The sequence below is a fragment of the Rhinolophus sinicus genome, chromosome 2 (genome assembly GCF_057876585.1).
Source record: "Rhinolophus sinicus isolate RSI-liver-muscle chromosome 2, RSI-T2T, whole genome shotgun sequence".
In the NCBI taxonomy this organism is placed as follows: domain Eukaryota; kingdom Metazoa; phylum Chordata; class Mammalia; order Chiroptera; family Rhinolophidae; genus Rhinolophus; species Rhinolophus sinicus.
Window position 1 is genome coordinate 185,431,443 of NC_142502.1, and position 18,208 is coordinate 185,449,650.

General features: G+C 45.4%; 1 protein-coding gene across 6 annotated transcripts in view; it reads left to right on the plus strand.

Annotated features, from left to right (window-relative positions):
* ADAM17 (ADAM metallopeptidase domain 17) overlaps window positions 1-18,208 on the plus strand; it is a 41,715-nt gene that overhangs the window by 21,640 nt on the left and 1,867 nt on the right. For 4 of the 6 annotated variants that reach the window (XM_019755936.3, XM_074331670.2, XM_088796304.1 and 1 more), the window contains 12 exons: window positions 62-151; window positions 2,137-2,250; window positions 4,451-4,595; window positions 4,709-4,797; window positions 5,900-6,052; window positions 6,731-6,930; window positions 7,819-7,922; window positions 12,268-12,402; window positions 13,852-13,982; window positions 15,280-15,358; window positions 16,061-16,149; window positions 17,818-17,868. In XM_019755936.3, the coding sequence (XP_019611495.1) occupies window positions 62-151; window positions 2,137-2,250; window positions 4,451-4,595; window positions 4,709-4,797; window positions 5,900-6,052; window positions 6,731-6,930; window positions 7,819-7,922; window positions 12,268-12,402; window positions 13,852-13,982; window positions 15,280-15,358; window positions 16,061-16,149; window positions 17,818-17,868 (1,380 nt within the window). Of the gene's footprint in view, window positions 1-61; window positions 152-1,010; window positions 1,061-2,131; window positions 2,251-4,450; window positions 4,596-4,708; window positions 4,798-5,899; window positions 6,053-6,730; window positions 6,931-7,818; window positions 7,923-12,267; window positions 12,403-13,851; window positions 13,983-15,279; window positions 15,359-16,060; window positions 16,150-17,817; window positions 17,869-18,208 lie in introns of those variants that run through there. The other 2 variants (XM_074331672.2, XM_074331673.2) reach the window with 2 other exon arrangements.

Here is an 18,208-nt window from a genome sequence, read left to right on the forward strand (position 1 = left end):
TGCAAAGAGTAGTGAAGATACATATAATGTCTTTCTGTCACTTTCTCTTTTATACACACAGATAGAGCTAATTGACAGAGTTGATGACATCTACCGCAACACTTCATGGGACAATGCAGGTTTTAAAGGTTATGGAATACAGATAGAACAGGTATTTACCAATGGATGTGGCTTATATTACTCAGCTAAGTAATGTGATGTAAATATTTGTCACTTATACTCAAACCCAAAACTTATCTTCAACTTTAATCATAAATAAATATTCTCAAATGCCAGTGATTTTTATCTGATAAATTAAACTGTTTTTGCTATTATTTATAGATTATGAAGTTTTCTGTCCTTAGACTTTAGGTAGAAAGCCTTTTTATGCTGCTGTGATCTCTCCTTTCTCTGAATTCATGGCCTTTTTATTGCCTGCATTCTTTTCTTTTTCTTTGATTATGCTTTATGTCTTTAGTTAGAATCCTAGCACGTACTGTTGAATCCTTAGAAAAGTTACTCAAAAATACTGTATGCTTTGCAAGGCATTTATACATACAGAACGATTAGCTCTCTTCCCCCAAATCTCCTGATTTCTTACAATCCGTTAATATTAGGTTGGTGCAAAAGTAATTGTGGTTTTTGCAATTATTTTTAACTTTTTAAACTGCAATTACTTTTGCACCAACCTAATAGAGTATGTCCAGCCATGATATATTAATGTCATCTTAATTATATCTCATAGTAAAAATTGTTCCAAGTTGATAAGACTAATAAAAATGACTGTTCTGAAATTGGGTATTGCTTTAGACAGACATTTTGATGTGGAAGTTATTGTTTTGATTTTTTTCTAGGCTCTTTGTACTAAATTAACTGTATTCTTATAGATTCTGTAGATAGAATTTCAAGATAAAAAAACGTGAAATCATGCATCATACTTATAAATGTTAAACTTTTATAGTACTTGCATAAAACTAAGAATTATTTTTCCCTTTTCCACTTTTTACTCTTTTGCATTTTCTTTTTTTAAGTTATTATTTGACTAGGTAATAGATACACATGGTACAAAAGCCAGTGAAAAGTAAGTCTCCTCAACCTCTGCCCATTGTCAAACCAGTTTTTTCCCCAGAGACATCCATGTCATTAATTTCATGTGTATCTTTCCAGAGATGATTTATGCATGTATAGCATGTGTGTATGTGTGTGTGTATGTATATTTGACACATTGGTGGTGTGTTGTAGTCTTTTGGACCTTGCTTCTTCATGTCATGAATATGGTGGTGACTATTCTATTATGATACATATAAAACTGCCTCACTTGTTTAAAATAGCTGCAACATATTTGAGATTTAGGGGACCAATAAATAAATCTCCTTTTTGCTTTAGAACTTAGAACCACTTGAAAAAATAGGTGTGATACCGGAGATAAAAATACCAGCTTTAATGGTAGCAGATGGATTGGAAGATGTGGTTTAGCTGTGAGCTCACAGTGGGCTTCCCCCTATTTTATCCCAGAACTGATCTTGACCACCCATCACCAAAGCTGCAAAGCCCAGCACAGTGAGCAGAGAGGACCATAATATACCCTCTGCAGGCAGGCAGAGCCAGAAGAGATGCCAGAAACAGCTGGGCTGAGCGTGGCTTTGCTCCTTTTCTCAAACTCACCAATCAATATGTTTCACCTTTGGAGAGAAGCCTTCGTTCCTTTTTTTTTTTTTTTTTTTTAAGCAGGATTGATAAGTATTTGTACTATATGAACAAGGAAAAGCCCCTGTTCTTTATAATCCTTTATTCCTGTGGTGCACAGTGAGGTGCGTCTTGTATTCTGTATCTCTATGTCATTGACAATAGTTGAAGTAAATATTTTAGGCTCATGGAACCCAAGTTCTCATTTTTTCCAATTGAATATAGAGGAAATGAAAATTTGGGGGTATATTTATAAATTTATAAATCATTGACATATGTGTTCCATGTCACATGCTTCTCACTTTGTTTTTAAACACTGACTATTTAGAGCTGAAGAATTTTGTGGAATTTTGGTTCTAAAACATTTTTTCTAGGATCATAGTCTTTTTTTGAATATCTAAAACAATGCAGTTTGAAGAGTTTGTGACTTTTTTCTGAAGTGTTCTAAGTATATTATCTCTTTAAGTATAGATTCGCATTCTCAAGTCTCCACACGAGGTGAAACCTGGTGAGAAGCACTACAATATGGCAAAAAGTTACCCGAACGAAGACAAGGATGCTTGGGACGTGAAGATGTTACTCGAGGTGGGTTGTGGGATCCCAGATGTGATACTGTTAACACCACTTGGTGATTTCTAATGTGTGGGTCATGCCTGCATTACTGCAGGGTCATATTAGAAAAGGTAATTGAAAACCAGGAGCAGCCTACCCAGCTTACTCAGCAGTGACCTTATACCCTGCAGCAGGACGCAGCAAGATGGGCAGAAAACTGTGAAAAGGGAAAATGCAAGAAAGCGGTGCTCCTTATCAGATACCTGTGATGAAGTAATGGGACTTTAGAAAATAGGTGGATACCCAGTGTATAAATTTTTCGCACACCGTTTTGAAACTTCAATGGATCTCTTAGGTCAACAATGATCAACTGTATGAAAACGTATTAGGCAGTAGAAATATAACTTGGAGATCTGAAAGTTCTCTGTAAGAATTTTAAGTTTTTGTGTTCTTATTCTGGTAATAAATCTAAAGGTTGTGAACCTAAACAGTCTGTGGCACATGGATCCTTGCCCCTATAGGATATGATTTATCCTGTTGGCGACGTGATTTCGGTGTCTGAGTTTGTATGTCCTCTCGCTTCCTTGTAAAATGACCTTCTATGAAGTAATAGTGCTTATCTTTCAGTAGGTTGGTAATGTGTTAGTTTTATCTTGGTGCTCTTAACAAGTTACCAAAAATTTAGCAGCTTAAAACAGCACTTTTATGTATCTAATAGTCTCCATGGGTTAGTCCAGGCAGAGTGGGGCTCATCTGGATTCTCTGGTGAGTCTCACAAGGTGCAGTCAAGATTTCAAAGCTTGAATGGAGTTATGGGATGTTATCAACTCATTATCCAGGTTGAGCTCCCTGGAGAACTCTGTGTAGTAAGAACTCTGCCATACCTTACCTAACTTGATCCACTAGCTACCCTGAGAGGTAGGTTGAGATAGCACCATTACTAGTCTAAAGAGACTCAGGACTGCCAGTAACAGTACCACAGCCTAGGGGCTTAAACAATAGCAATGTATTTTCTCACAGTTCTAGAGGCTAAAAGTCTGAGATGAAGGTGTCTTCAGGGTTGGGTTTTTCTGAGGTCTGGTCTGTCTTTTAGGCGTGTAGATGGCCGTCTTCTCCCTGTGCCCTCACGTGCTCTTCCTCTGTCTGTCTATACCCCGACCTCATCAGGGCTTCCGTCTTGTTGGATTAGGCCCACCCACGTGACCTCATTGTACCGTAATCACCTCTTTAAAGCCCCATCTCCAAAAACAGTGACATTCTGAGGTACTGGGTGTTAAGACTTCAACATGGATTTTGGGGGAACATGATTCAGCCCGTAAGAGCAAGGTTAAATGATTTGTCTGTGGTTAGTTATACAACTGTTAACGACAGAGCCAGAAGCGCGTGGCCAGATCTCCTGGACCATTGCCCCTGTGCTTTCCTGGGGAACTTGGGATAGCTCACGTCGGGGGAGGAACAAAAGGGATGCACTCCATTCTACAGATGCTCCTCCAGGTCTCTTCCCCAAGGCTCCTAGGAGATTCCCAGAAGCCTCACCCTGTTACCATGGAACCTCAAAATCCCAGTGTGGCCAGGGCGGCATCTGCTGGGAACACTGCGCCTCATGCAGGGCTTCCCTACGGCATGTTTCAAGCATCAGGATCTTTTAAAATTGGAGACTATGGTTGTTATGGAAGAGGTTTTTAAAGTAATATGTGAAGCCCTTTTAAGAAAAAAAATTTTTCCCAAAGCCACAGTGCTGACTTGAATGGATTTTAATCTTAATTTTAGTAACATAAACTAGATAGTTATGCTTTCCTATGAGGTATATTTGTAACTCCTATACATTGTAAAACCAAAGCAAACTAAAAATACCCGACAAGACGACAGAATCCTTCAAGTACTTGAGAAGGATCTGTCTTGGTATGAGGTGCCGAGACCCCCTGGAGAGATACCAGAGCGCTGAGCCTGACAGAACTGGAATGTCCCCGAGGCTGGGCTGTATACTTCACACCAACCCTCTCCATTTCTTAGAAATGCTATAAAAAGCGTCCACGCTTTTCCCTTGTGTGCCCCCCGCCCCCTAAATCAGATGACAGTCTGAGTCTCACCTGTGTAGTGGGCGAGGACGGTGGGTAAGGAGCATCACACTGCACGATACGGTGCAGACCTGCTTCAATCTTGTGGGACTTAGGAAGCGTCTTTCGGGCTGGTGTAATTGTTAATCTAACGAAGAATGCTTTCTTTTTTAAAGCAATTTAGCTTTGATATAGCTGAAGAAGCATCTAAAGTCTGCCTAGCACATCTTTTCACATACCAGGATTTTGACATGGGAACTCTTGGATTAGCTTATGTTGGTTCTCCCAGAGCAAACAGTCATGGAGGTGTTTGTCCAAAGGGTAAGCTTTCCATTTGTTGTGTGACAAACGTGACATATGTGGGACTAGCAAGCTGATTGGGTTATAATTCTGTACTAAACAAGCAATGTATCTCTATTTCCTTTCTCCTTTAGCATATTATAGTCAAATTGGAAAGAAAAATATCTATTTGAATAGTGGTTTGACCAGCACAAAAAATTATGGTAAAACCATCCTTACAAAGGTATGTTCTTTTATTTTTTAAAAAGGTAGATTTTGAGTTTATTATAGTTGTTGTGTATTTATGTAGGTATCTTTTGTTTTGAGACCCTGCAGGATCATTGTTTTTCCTGAGGACATCCCCCGGGAGCTCTGCATCCTGCAGCTGCTCTGTGGGTACTTGTTCCCGGCCCCGCAGTGTAGCCATTATTGTCTGAAGACATCCCCAAACTCATTTCCTGGACCCTGGGTTCTTCCTCTTCTTGATTCATACCATCTTGTTGGTGTGGCATTTCCTCCAGGAATTTCCCAAGGAAGGGTACATAAAAGGCAAATTCTCGAGACTTGGCATATCTGAAAATATCTTTACCTTCCTCTTAACCTTGATTGAGGATTTAGCTGGGTGTGTTCTCAGTTCTCTCCGCATTGGAAGGCATGGCTCCATCGCCCTTTAGTGTTTTTTCTATTAAAGATTCTGAAGTCACCCCAATTTTTTTTTCCTTTCTATGTGACGTGTTTTTGTCCTCTGGAAGATTTTAGGATCTTGTTTTTGCCCAGACTTATCCATTAGGAAGGTGTTAGGCATATTCCAGAAAATCCACCTAACAAAAAATCCAGTAAGCTGTGACTTAAATAACGGGGTGTATTTGCCTCAGTCAGCAGGAAGTCCATGGACAGCGTCGTGCGGGGGCTGCAGCCGCCCAGTCACGCGCTGGGGCGTAGGACCTTCCCACTCTCATCAGCCATTCCAGGCATGAGGCCCTGGTCATGCTTGTCACCTCAGGGTCACAAGATGGTTCCCCTTTGTTGCAGAGAAGAGGGCAGAGAGCGCAATCTGTCCCTTTTAAAAAGCTTCTCTGGAAGCCCTACCCATTGGCTTCGGGGCTTCTGTTTATATTTCCGTGGACAGAACCAGGTCACATGACTGCCCATACCCTCAAGGGAAGGTGGGAAGGCGGCTATTTTAGCTGAGTGCATTGTTGCCTGAGCAGAATTAAGGATTCTTTCTGGATCTGGTTAATTAGGATCAGATTAATCAGGACCCGATTTAAGATAGCAGGGCCCAGCTGGCGGAGCAGGTGAGGGTTGGGTATTGGGAAATAATGTTTTCTTTGCACAATCCTTAGGAAGCTGACCTGGTTACGACTCATGAATTGGGGCACAATTTTGGAGCAGAACACGATCCGGATGGCTTAGCGGAATGTGCCCCAAATGAGGACCAGGGAGGAAAATTCGTTATGTATCCCATCGCTGTGAGTGGAGACCATGAGAACAATAAGGTATGTGTCTTGGAGCTTCTTTCTGTGGTTTAGAAAGAAAGACGCTATTATAATGGGAGCTCAGAAAAGCTCCGTTTTAGGGATGGAACTGTAAATGACAAAGTACCTTGAAACTTGTGTGTTTTGGAGTGAAACATGATCCATCTAAATCAGGGGTGTCCAAACTTTGTTCAACGTTTTTCACCAAGGGCCATATTCGGTAAAGTACACAAACAGCCGGGCCGCTCACTTGAGGTGAAGTACGTATTGCCTCACCTGGTTTATTTAAGTATACTAAATATATTTTTGGAATTTGCTGCGGGCCAATAAAAAATGGATCGGCCCTCATGCCGCAGTTTGGACACCCCTGATCTAAATCAAAGCAATCTTTTAGACTGTTTGGTATCACGATTAATCATGTGTAGATTTGGACTAGATGGAAAATTAGCTTGCCTTCCTGTGTAGAATTTTAGGCTCTTAAGCAGGTTCACAGCAGCTTTTTAGCATTCTACTGAGGGGGATAACTCAGTTCCATGTAAGCGCATTTAGAGTGACAGCAGTGGAACTTGACATGCCTTCAGGTGGCTTTGGTTGTGACTTTTACATGAAGAGTTTGTTTCTAGAGAAGTGGTGTAAACACTTACATGGGAATGAATTTTTATGTTAGTTTGGGTCCTTCGTGGCCTTTTTTCTCTTAAGATGTTTTCAAACTGCAGTAAACAGTCCATCTATAAGACCATTGAAAGTAAGGCCCAGGAATGTTTCCAAGAACGCAGCAACAAAGTGTGTGGGAACTCCAGGGTGGACGAAGGAGAGGAGTGCGACCCCGGCATCATGTACCTGAACAACGACACGTGCTGCCACAATAACTGTACGCTGAAGGAGGGCGTCCAGTGCAGGTGAGACGTGCCGCGCGCAGCTGGCAGCCGGACGGCAGGGCGCCCAGGGTGCGAAAGGTTGAAAGTGCACGCAGGGCCTTTGGAGTCTATTTGAGGGTGGATATGTGCACAGCGCTTATGTGTGTGCGTGTGTCTAGCCCTTTGCCCTTTACAGCAGGAGAAATACTTTCTGGAAAGCAGTTTGACATTATGTAGTGATACCTTAGTCTCGCATGCTCTTTGATACAGAGTTCAATCCCACAGTGCAGACTCCCCTAAGGAAGCAGATGGACAGGAAAGATGACTAACAAGAATGTTCACGGCATCGTTCTTTTATAACTGCAGAATATTGGAAACAAAATGGCGGTCTTGGGATATAGAGGAATTGTGTGTCTATGCAGTAGTTTAGTGATGAAGAGTACTATTGAATGGCATAAATATGCAGAAGACAAGTTAGAAGGCACCTACACTTCCATTTTTATGTCCACTGAAAGACCCGTGCCTGCATTCCCAGTGGGCGGGAAGGTTTGTCTTGTGCTGGCAGATTGGGCCGCCTGCAGTGCGCAGGAGAACTGAGTCCTGATGGGGGTGAGGGCTCGGCTGCCTAGTTGCTTGACCATTGCCTTTCGCCTGTTTTTTTAGGCCTGTGTCTTTTTTTAAAATTACTATGTTAATGAAAAGCCAGGACACCAAGGTGATTTTTAAAGACGAGTCACTTTAGACCACGCTGTGCTCACTCAGCTTCGCTGCTGCCTGGTCCCACCTCAGGAAGGGCGACAGAGTGTGGGGGTGGCACCAGCTCCTGGGAAGTCTGCTGGGAGGGTGACCCAGCCAGATCTCCTGCGATCTTCAGAGTGTGTGCCGTGGGACTGCCCTTTGACTTAAACGTCCCTGTCTGCTCTTCTGCAGTGATAGGAACAGTCCCTGCTGTAAAAACTGTCAGTTCGAGACTGCCCAGAAGAAGTGCCAAGAGGCTATAAATGCAACTTGCAAAGGCGTATCTTACTGCACAGGTACGTCCTGTTCTCTTGCAATCCTTTCCTCAAGTGGGTGTGCATGTTTGGGAGACAAGATTGTTTCATTTGGATCAAAGCAACCCTTTTTTAACCTCACGTGCTAAGTTGAGTTGATTATGCTCCTTAGTTTGTGGCGCACACATCACTGGTCTGTGCAAGACCCGTTATTTCTTTTCATTGTTTACTTCCCTTTCATTCACTTCTTTCCACCACTTCATTCTCCTTCCTCTTATAGGATTCATTCTAATCTGTTTAACATTTGTCTGGATATGTGTATGTCCTTGGAACATAATGTGTTGCTTTGTGTCTGTGTGTTTAATGCGCCACAGTGGTATTCTACCTTAGATCTTTTTAAAACTCAGTACCGTGTTTTTCCAAATCATCCCTGTTGTGCTATGCGGTGCCTGTCGGCATGTAGTTCATTGTTTGGGGCACCTGCCGAGTGTTTAGTCATGAGGTTGTTTTACTCTGTTCACCAAGCGCTAGCTGCTTGGCTTGCCTTCATCTCCTTGATACAGCAACATCCCCACGCGTCCTCCGGGGCTGTGAGAGTTTCCCGGGTGCCTGGAGGAGTGGGATCGCCCCGTCATGAGGGCACAGTGGTACTGATGTGTCAGTGTCACCATCAGGACGTCACCATCAGTCCCGACGTCCTCGCCAACGCTGTCTTATTCTTTCCCAATCTGATGTTGTAAAATGATTTCTCATCCTTACTTACATTTTTCTTGAAGATCTCTTTATATTAGCTATTCAGATTTCTCCTTTTGTGAATAGCCAGTTCATATATATTTGGTCCATTTTTAAAGATTTGGTTTCATGTCCTTTTGCTGTTGATTTAGAGACGTTTTTGTATAATAATCCGTTTGGTTTAAAAACATTGTGTATACCTTCCTCCTGTCTGTTGTCCTTGGAGCAGAAATCTTAAACTGTAATGTAATCAAATCTGTCACGTTGTTATATGTATTGTTTATTTTTTTTGAATTGTGGACAGTTGCAAAGATATTTTTCACAGGTTCTATTAGCTTCACAATTTTACCTTTCACATTAGGACTTTAATCCATCTCGATCCAAGCTTTAAACTACCCATATCTTTGCAGTCCTGTCAGTTCCTTTAAAAATTTCAAAACTATACTGTTAGGTACATAATTGGACATATTCTCACATCTTCTTCGTCTGCTATTCCTTTACCAGTGTGTAATGTTCCTTTTTGATCCTCGTGGTCCTTTTGGACTTCAGTTGTTTTATTTAATATTCAGCTTGCTACCTGAGGGTTTTTTGGTCCTATTTGTCTGTTATATCTATCCCATTCTCATATTTTTATAACTTTATCTTTTGGTTGGTTGGTTGGATTTCTGTAATAGCTTTATTGAGATATGATTAATACACCATAGCATTCATCCATTTAAAGCGTACAGTTCAGTGGTTTTAAATATATTCACATCTCTGCAACCAGCACCACAATTAATTTTAGATCATTTTGATCACCTCGGAAAGAAACCCCTTACCCTTTAGGCGTCACTCCAGGTCTTCTCATCCCCAGCCACAGACAGCCACTCACCTACTTTCTGTCTGTGGATTCGCCTCTTCTGACATTTTGCATAAATGGAATCATATGTAAATGGAATCAATCAAGTGGTACGTGGCCTTTTGTGTCTGGTTTTCACTCAGAATAATGTTTCAAGGTTCATCAGTGTTGTTGTATGAATCAATGCTTCATTTATTTTTGTTGCTGATAATATTCCATTGTGTGGATATATGCCACGTTTTGTTTTATTCATCAATTGATGGATTTTTGGATTCTTTCACTTTTTTGCTGTCATGAATAATATTGCTGTAAATATTTGTGTGCAGGTTTTTGTGTGGACACATGTTTCCATTCCCTTTGTGTGTACCCTGGAATAGAATCCCTGGGGCATATGGTAGCTCTGTTTAATCTTCTGAGGACCCACCAGGCTTTTCTCCAAAGTGGCTGCACCATTTGACATTCACACCGGCAGTGTATGAGGGTTGCAATTTCTCAGCATCCTCTCCAACACTTGTTATTGTCTTTTTAATTGTAGCCATTAGTGGGCGGGAAGTGCTATCTCCTTTTGGTTTTCCCTTTGGCTTTTAAACGTGCATTTTATAAAATATTACTAGTGATTTTTACATTCTGAGATCTGTCAGCATCACATTAGTTGGTGAACCATCGTGAACCAGAATATCTCAGGCAAGCTTTAAAAAGCATATTCTAGCCGTGCTCAGTGTGTTAGTCTTTACTGTAATAATAAAACAGGTTCAGAAAGATTTTTTTAAAGAAAATAAGCACAAGTAAAACACTTTGAAAAAAATTGTTTTGTCAATAGCCTTTTGTCCCTTTGATGTTTCATACGGAACAGCAGCGAGCAGAGAGTGAACTCATTGTAAGGAGCCAGCAGATCAGTGTCGTGTTAGGAATGGGATCTTGTTCGAAATGGAAATTCTTGGTCCCTTCCCTGGGCCCGCTGCACCAGCACCTCTGGGGACAGGGCCCAGCGTCTGTGTCACAGCATTTCCTGGACCATCTGCTGCATACTAACCGCGTTAAATGTGACACTGTGTTTTTAATGATTTTCCCACGTGCCTCATACTTTTAGTCTTTTCAGAACAGAGGTTTGGCAGACACCCATCCAGCCTTTTTCTGTATCTGTTGAGGGCAGCATCGTAGCTGGAAACACGAGGACAATACAGAGTATCACACAAGCCTTCCCCGAACATGGAGCTTGCTTTCAGTAGGAGCAGGTTTGTTAAGTGGCTGTCTTGTTGACACAGTGACTGGCCAGCAGCAGAAAGGGTTGTAGAAGACCAGAGGCAAATGTGATGTGTCAAGGAGGTTACAGTAGGTACTTAACGAAAGGCAGCTTTTGTGTGAAATAGGGCAGATTTCTTCAAGTTTTGTGTCACTGCTCCATTGACCTTGAAGTTGGAATTCTTTCTTTTTTTTCTTTTCCCCTTCTTCCGCCTCCCCTCCAGTTCAAGCTGTTGTTTCTCAGTCTAGTTGTGCAGGACACAGCTCCCCGGCCCATGCTGGTGTTATGAGCCTTGCGCTTCTCCCCTCCCCCCACAGCCCCGGGCTGAGGCAGTCGGCCGCCCGTCGTCGGTCGGCCACTTACAGCAGCCCACAGCAGCTCTGGCTGCCGGCCGCTCAGAGCAGCTCACGGCAGCCCAGCTCCAGGGAGAGCTGTTGTTCACAATCTTAGCTGTAGAGGGTGCAGCTCACTGGCCTGTGTGGGAATTGAGCCGGCGACCTCGGCATTAGGCGCATGCTCCAACCACCTGAGCCACCGGGCTGGCCACTGAAGTTGGAATTCTTTCGATTGGTTCCGTTCCTCAGTTGAACGGCCAGGCCTCCAGAGCTCGGCACAGTCCATTGTTTTCATGCAGTTTTTCTCTTCCCTTGTTGTGTTGACTTTTTTAACTGCTGGTGCCACTCATTTTCCAGAATGAGTCACTCATTCCATCTTCTCTCCCAAGTTTAACATCCTTTGATGATGTTTCTTTGTCCTTAAGACTCACTGATTCATTCAAGAAACATTTTTGGTGTATGTACATTATGATGGGGTTGGACGTAAGTTGAGTCATTAATAGGTCATCTGTGCTCTCAGGGAGTTTACTGGTTTGGCGGAGGGGAAACAGGAAAGAACTGTAAGTAAGCAAACAGCTGTGAACTGGAAACCGTGCCAGAAGGAGAGAAATAGTGTATAGTGATGGAGCGTGATGGGTGAGGGGTCGCCAGCTGAGGTAGGGTCCTCAGGGAGGTTTCAGGAGGTCTGTGAGACTAAAGGTGAGAAAAAGCTAGCCGAGCCGCCAAAAAGTGGAGACGAGCATTGCTGGAGGCCTAGCATATGTTGAGGTTCTGAGGTGAGAAGAACCTTGGAGGGGTGAAGAAATTGAAGGCAGCCATTGTAGCACGTGGGTTCCTGAGAGTCGGGCGCCGCGAGGTGGGAGGGCCAGGGCCAGGCCAGCAGCTGCTGTCCGCCGCCAGGCGAGTTTGCCCGATCGAAGGAGCACTAGGAGGCACTAGGTGTTTGTCTTATCAGTGATAATGGTGCGTGTATATTTTCACGTGTGTGTTGCGTTCCACAGTAAAAGGTAGAAGCAGAATACATGGAAGATGCTAACGAGTGACTGAGGTGAGGCCATAGAGACTGAGTAGACACTTGGGAGCTTGGCACGCAGCCCCGCACTTGGCGCGTGTTGTCTGGTTGTCCCCCTCTGTGTCACCTTGGACTCCCTGCTGGGCCAGGTGCCCACTGTGACCTGCCCTGCCCTGCAGAACGGGGACCGTGACTCATGTGCATGTGTGCGTGTTGTGTGCTTCCAGGTAACAGCAGCGAGTGCCCCCCTCCTGGAAACGCTGAGGACGACACGGTGTGCTTGGACCTGGGCAAGTGCAAAGATGGGAAGTGCGTGCCCTTCTGTGAGAGGGAGCAGCAGCTGGAGTCCTGTGCGTGCAACGGTGAGCGCTCGCCCTGCCCCGGTCCTGCAGCCTGCGTCTGCTGAGCCCTGGCCCTGGCCCTGGCCTCGGGGGCCCGGCAGGGTCAGCTGCTCACTGCTGGTCGGGACAGTGTGTGGAGACAGCCCCGGCTCCTGCTCGGTGCAGGCCGTCCCGTCAGTTTTCCTTCCGCCACGTTTGCAGACCATGTGCAGGCGGGCGGGTGTGCGTGAGGTAGGCGGGAGGGAAGTTTGTTAGAGTGAGTAGGTGGGTGGAGGCCCGGCCTCCCCCGTGTCATTCTCGCCAGGAAAGCAGCAGGGGCTGCCTGGGTCCCGCTGGCATTGAACTGTGATGCTTCTTCTAGACTTCACTGTGGAGAGCTGATTCTGGGGCTGTCGTGGACGGGGCCGGGCCGCTGCCCTCTGCCCCGCCTGCTGCCTGCCAGGCCTCGCGTAGCAGTGGTGGACGCGTCATGCCGGCCTCTCAGACCCTTGCCCTGGGGTTCCTGCTATGTTTGGAAGGAACCCCTGTTCTGAGGAGGGGCCTCAGGGACCGACTGGGCTCTGGGTTTACGGCCTCACCTCAGAGAAGGTTGTTGCTTCAGAACGAAAAACCCAGAAGTCAGAACCACTGGCTTGGGAACTCAGCGTCCCTACCACGGAATCAGTAGCTCTTCCAGGTGGAATAAGATGAAAATAGACGGTAACACAGTAGATGCCACAGAAATAATTTCCTGGGTGAGTGCCAGGGGCTCAGGGCGCCCTGCACAGCCATAGTAAATGCCCAAGAAATGCTTGGTAAATGAATGTGCGGTGAGACGTGTTTTCCCTGTAAAGTGATTTTCCTCTTTGTGTGTTCTGGTTGGTGCTGATTTCCCCTCAGTGTAAATAAACATGGACTCTCGCCCTGGCTGAGGTGAAGCCCGCCCTGAGGCACAGGCCAGCTGACTACTGTCATGTGGGCGCCAGTGGCGTAGCCGATGCCCAGTTCCTGTTCGCCACACGTCAGAGGCTGGCCTCCCCCTCCATGGAGCAAGTCGTCCTGCTCGGGCCATGGTGCTCCTGGCACACGGGTCACACAGACCCACACCTGTGGGCTCCAGTTCTGTCCTCTGTCCCTGCGGTATTGGCTCCAGCTGGAGCCCTGGCTCTCCAGGTGTCCTTGACACTGACAGGCCATGGGTGACGGCAGGAGGGTAGTAACACGGGGACAGAGGGAAACATTCAGCGTCACGAAAGGTTTAAAGGAGAGTAACTGGGCTTTGACTCTGCTGAAGGAAATGCCTCTGTGTCAATAGTTCTTGCCTATGGCCTCGCTAACTCAGGACCGAGGGGCGAAATATGGACAGCATTAGCTTCTGAAATAACAAAATCAATGTGACTCCTTCCCCCTGGGGAGCAGGGACGGGGAAAGAAGGGGAGGGGGAGAGCCACGTCTGAGCAAACTCCAGCTGTCGGTCACGCTCCATTTCAGAGACAGACAACTCGTGCAAGGTGTGCTGCCGGGACCCCTCGGGCCGGTGCGTGCCCTACGTCGACGCCGAGCAGAAGAACTTGTTTTTGAGGAAAGGGAAGCCCTGTACAGTAGGATTTTGTGACATGAATGTAAGTATTTATATACAGCTTTTTTTCTGTACCAGTCACATGGGAAATTTTTATATTGTAAACACTTGATTTTGCAAATGGAAGAACATGACAACACAAATGCTGCCATGTCCTAATCCGTTCGTTCTTGTGTTAAGAGTCTGGTGAGGTGTGCGTGGGCACGACCTAAGAGGAAAGGCCGAGCTCTCTCGGGGAGATCGAGCACACCTTCCAGAGCAGGGGACCCACATCCAGAGACTGCACAGGGCCTTGGGGGGCTTTGGTAGACTTGGTCAGTTTGGTGCAGTGGGTCCTGATTACTTGGTTTTCTAGGTTAATTATAAAATTAAGATTGCAGAAGTGCAAGGTACTGAATGAGAAGGAAACATCTAAAGGCAGCTCGACTCACCGAAGTCAGCCCTTTGTTTTCTACAGAAACGTACTTTTATTCGTGTAGAACACGGACGAGGGTTAGAGGCTTCTCCAAGGCAGCCTGGTTGTGTCCCTGTGTGTGCATCTGTGAGCAGTGTGTCCTCACTGGAGTGCCCCATCTTGAACAAACCGATTTTCTTGAGTTTGGTCTCCTGGTCATTCCAAATTCACATATTAAAAACGGACTGGTTGTGAAGTGTCAGTGACAGTATCCTGCTTTCTCGAGTACGCATTACCCTTAAATTATTGCCAGTGCCAAAATGGGCCCTAGATGTTTGATTTAATGAAGCCTGTCACGTGTTGTTTTTTTGTTTTTAAGATTTTATTGGGGAAAGGGGAACAGGACTTTATTGGGGAACAGTGTGTACTTCCAGGACTTTTTTCCAAGTCAAGTTGTTGTCCTTTCAATTTTAGTTATGGAGGGTGCCGTTCAGCTTCAAGTTGTTGTCGTTTCAGTCTTAGTTGTGGAGGGCGCAGCTCAGCACCAGGTCCAGTCGCCATTGCTAGTTGCAGGGGGCGCAGCCCACCATCCCTTGCGGGACTCAAGAGAGTTGAACTGGCAACCTTGTGGTTGAGAGCCCACGCTCCAACCGACTGAGCCATCCGACTCAGCGGCAGCTCAGCTCAAGGTGCCGTGTTCAATCTTAGTTGCAGGGGGCGGAGCCCACCATCCTTTGCGGGACTCAAGAGAGTTGAACTGGCAACCTTGTGGTTGAGAGCCCACTGGCCCATGTGGGAATCGAACCGGCAGCCTTTGGAGTTAGGAGCACGGAGCTCCAACAGCCTGAGCCACCGGGCCGGCCCCACGTGTTAGTTATTTTTATAAAGCCATGTTGCTTCTGAGTGTATTTCCTTTGGGGTAATGCTGTATGTTTTCTGTTCATAGGGCAAATGTGAGAAACAAGTCCAGGATGTCATCGAGCGATTTTGGGATTTCATCGACCAGCTGAGCATTAATACTTTCGGTAGGTGATTCCCTAGGTGGCTTCTGCTTAGAATCGAGCTGATTTCTGGGATGACATTTGAAAAGTGTTGCTTCAGACGCATATGCTCTAATCCTGCAGTAGGAAATGGAAATATCCACTGCTTTTGTTTCATAACAGGTGGACTCATAGGTCTGCCCGTGTAGAGTGGATGTAGATTTTCAGACCAGGGAAGTCACTACTTACGATAGTCAAAGTATTGGCTTCCTTCTTACTGAAAAATGGGCACGTAATAGTGTAAGTGTGGTTTGGTCCCATAGATTGTAAATCTGAATCCTGTTTGATGTAAGATTTATGTAAAAATGGGCCTCACATCCTTGTTTCTGTAAAATCTGTTATGTTCTGTAGGGCCATAATTTAGAGTTTAGTCACAAAAATCTCCAGATGGCAACAATGTCTTCATAAGCATCATTGCCAGTTACTATTATACTCTGCGATTACTTCATTCAGTTACTCCAGGCACTGTGTGGAATACTCTGTAATCTGTGTGTTAGGGTTATTTATTTCTGGAAAGACCCATCGTGTGGGGAGGTGGTCAGGTCACAGAGGTGGCACAGACACTCTTTTCTATACCGAGTCAGTAGGATTTTCTAGCCAGTCTGCGGTATTTGTCACATTGATAACATTCTAAGAGATTTGTAAAGAGTTTTATTCAAGACATTCACTCTTTGAAATTGTTCACAGGGAAGTTTTTAGCTGACAACATCGTAGGTTCCGTCTTGGTTTTCTCCTTGATATTTTGGATTCCTTTCAGCATTCTTGTCCATTGCGTGGTAAGTCACCATTTTTAAGTAACGAAACATTTGCTTAAAATTTTGAGCAACTCCAACTATATAATTTTTGGAAAAGATAAATTTGTTCTTAACAAAATCTGACCTGGTGTTTCTAATGACATTTTTTGGTGTTATCCCTAGGAAAGCATATCGTATTAGAAGCTTAACTGATAGTCTCTTAAAAGAATTACACTTTTTGTGGGTGGATGTTGGCTTCTCAGGTGTAGTTTCTGAGAATTTTGTGCTTCTAAGCACAGGAGAGGCTGGCTGGATTTGTCTGGGACCTCTGGTGAAGCTCCTGGCGGGAGCATTTGCAGGCTGACTTGGTTATATTAGGTTAGGTTGGTGCAAAAGTAATCGCAGTTTTTGCAATTTTAACCTGTTAAACTGCAATTACTTTTGCACCAACCTAATGACAGCAAACGTTAGTTTCTCAGATGGCACCTGTGCCACACAAATTCTTGGCCTTATCAGACCCTTCCAGCTAGTAAGAGTGAGCTGTCTTTCTTATTCTCATTCGAAATGAGTAACCACTAGCAAACTAAATTAGGCTTTGAGGAACTTGGGGCTTTTTCAGAATTCTTCTTACAAATCCATTTGCCTTGCTTCTCTGTGGAAATGCCTTGCTTGTCTGCTGTAGAGACAAAGAAATCAGACCCAGGCTTCCAGACTTTACTCTGGCAGTCTTGCAATGGCCCTCATCTGAGTGCTTGGAAAATTCCAGCACGAGCATTTACTGCCCCGCCTCTCTTGCCTGCGCTGTCTCACTGGATAGCTCTTCCCCAGGGTGGTGAGCATGATGGGCATGGGGGAAATCTCGAGGGAGCGAGCAGTTCTGCTAAAGCAAAGCTGAGGTGGTGGAAGCTTTGACAGATGGGTGATAGTGTCATCCATTATTGGATGTCATCCATTATGGGATACTTGGGAGTGGAACCTACTATGTTAGCAGGGAACCGTGAGGCCTGACCACTGGTTTCCCTACAAAGCTGCTCATAGGAGTGAGGGTGTGGCTTGTTTCTGACTACAGAATACGTGGAGGGCAGCCAGACTCAAAGCCAGGCCTAGACTCCTGGGCTGAGCCCCCTGCCTGGTGCACACTGTCATGTTAGTGTCAGCCACAGGCAGGGGCAGGGGGCAGGGGCAGGAACGTGTGTGCAGGATTCTGTGGAAGTAGGATGTCGGTTCTGAGGCCCAGTTCCTTCAAGTTTTGGCCACAGAAACTCTGGCAACAGTCAAGAGGATTCCAGATGTGGTGGATTTCTGAGGCCAGAGCCAAGTGATAGCAGGCCCAGCCCCCGTAGCCCTCCACTGCCGGCCCCGAGGCCAGCAGAGCCTGGCACAGGCAGGGGCTGGACAGGGATCCATAGATCTGACCACTGGACACTGGGAGATGCCCTTTACCCTCCTGCCCTGGGAGATTAGAAAGTAGCACTTAAACCTGCCTTACTTAACACCGAGAAACGTATGTCCTTCAAGCACAAAGGAAGCTCTTTGAGCTGGTGGCAGAACTGTTTATGTAAAATTCATTTTCATCTCTTGAACCTGCAACCACTTTCTCCCACTCAAGTCCTAAGTTCGTCACTCAGTGTTAACACAAGCCAATAAGGAAAGGCACTTTACTGAATTTCTTTGTGGGAATGACCTTTTCCCTGCTTCTTTTCTCTCTAGGATAAGAAACTGGACAAGCAGTATGAGTCCCTGTCTCTGTTTCACCCCAGCGTAAGTTCACCACGGGGAGGAGCCGGGCATTCTGGGCTCCACTGTGGGCCCCCAGCTGCGCCTCCTTTGGTGGGTGGAGGCCATGTCGCAGCAGGAAGGATCCAGGTTGGATGTTGAAGTCGCCACAGTGACAGTGGGTGGAGGTGTTAACAGCACTGCCGCGCTGCCCCTCCCCTCGGCCGTGAGGGACTGAGCTGTTCACCGACATAGTTAATATTCTGTGAGATCTTTTCCTGTTTGGGATCTTAACTTGATAGTTATTTTTTACGAGTTCTCTTTTGGGTCTTCAAATGGCACATTGTCAGGACATTTGAAAGCTAACTTCCGGAGTCATTTCTGA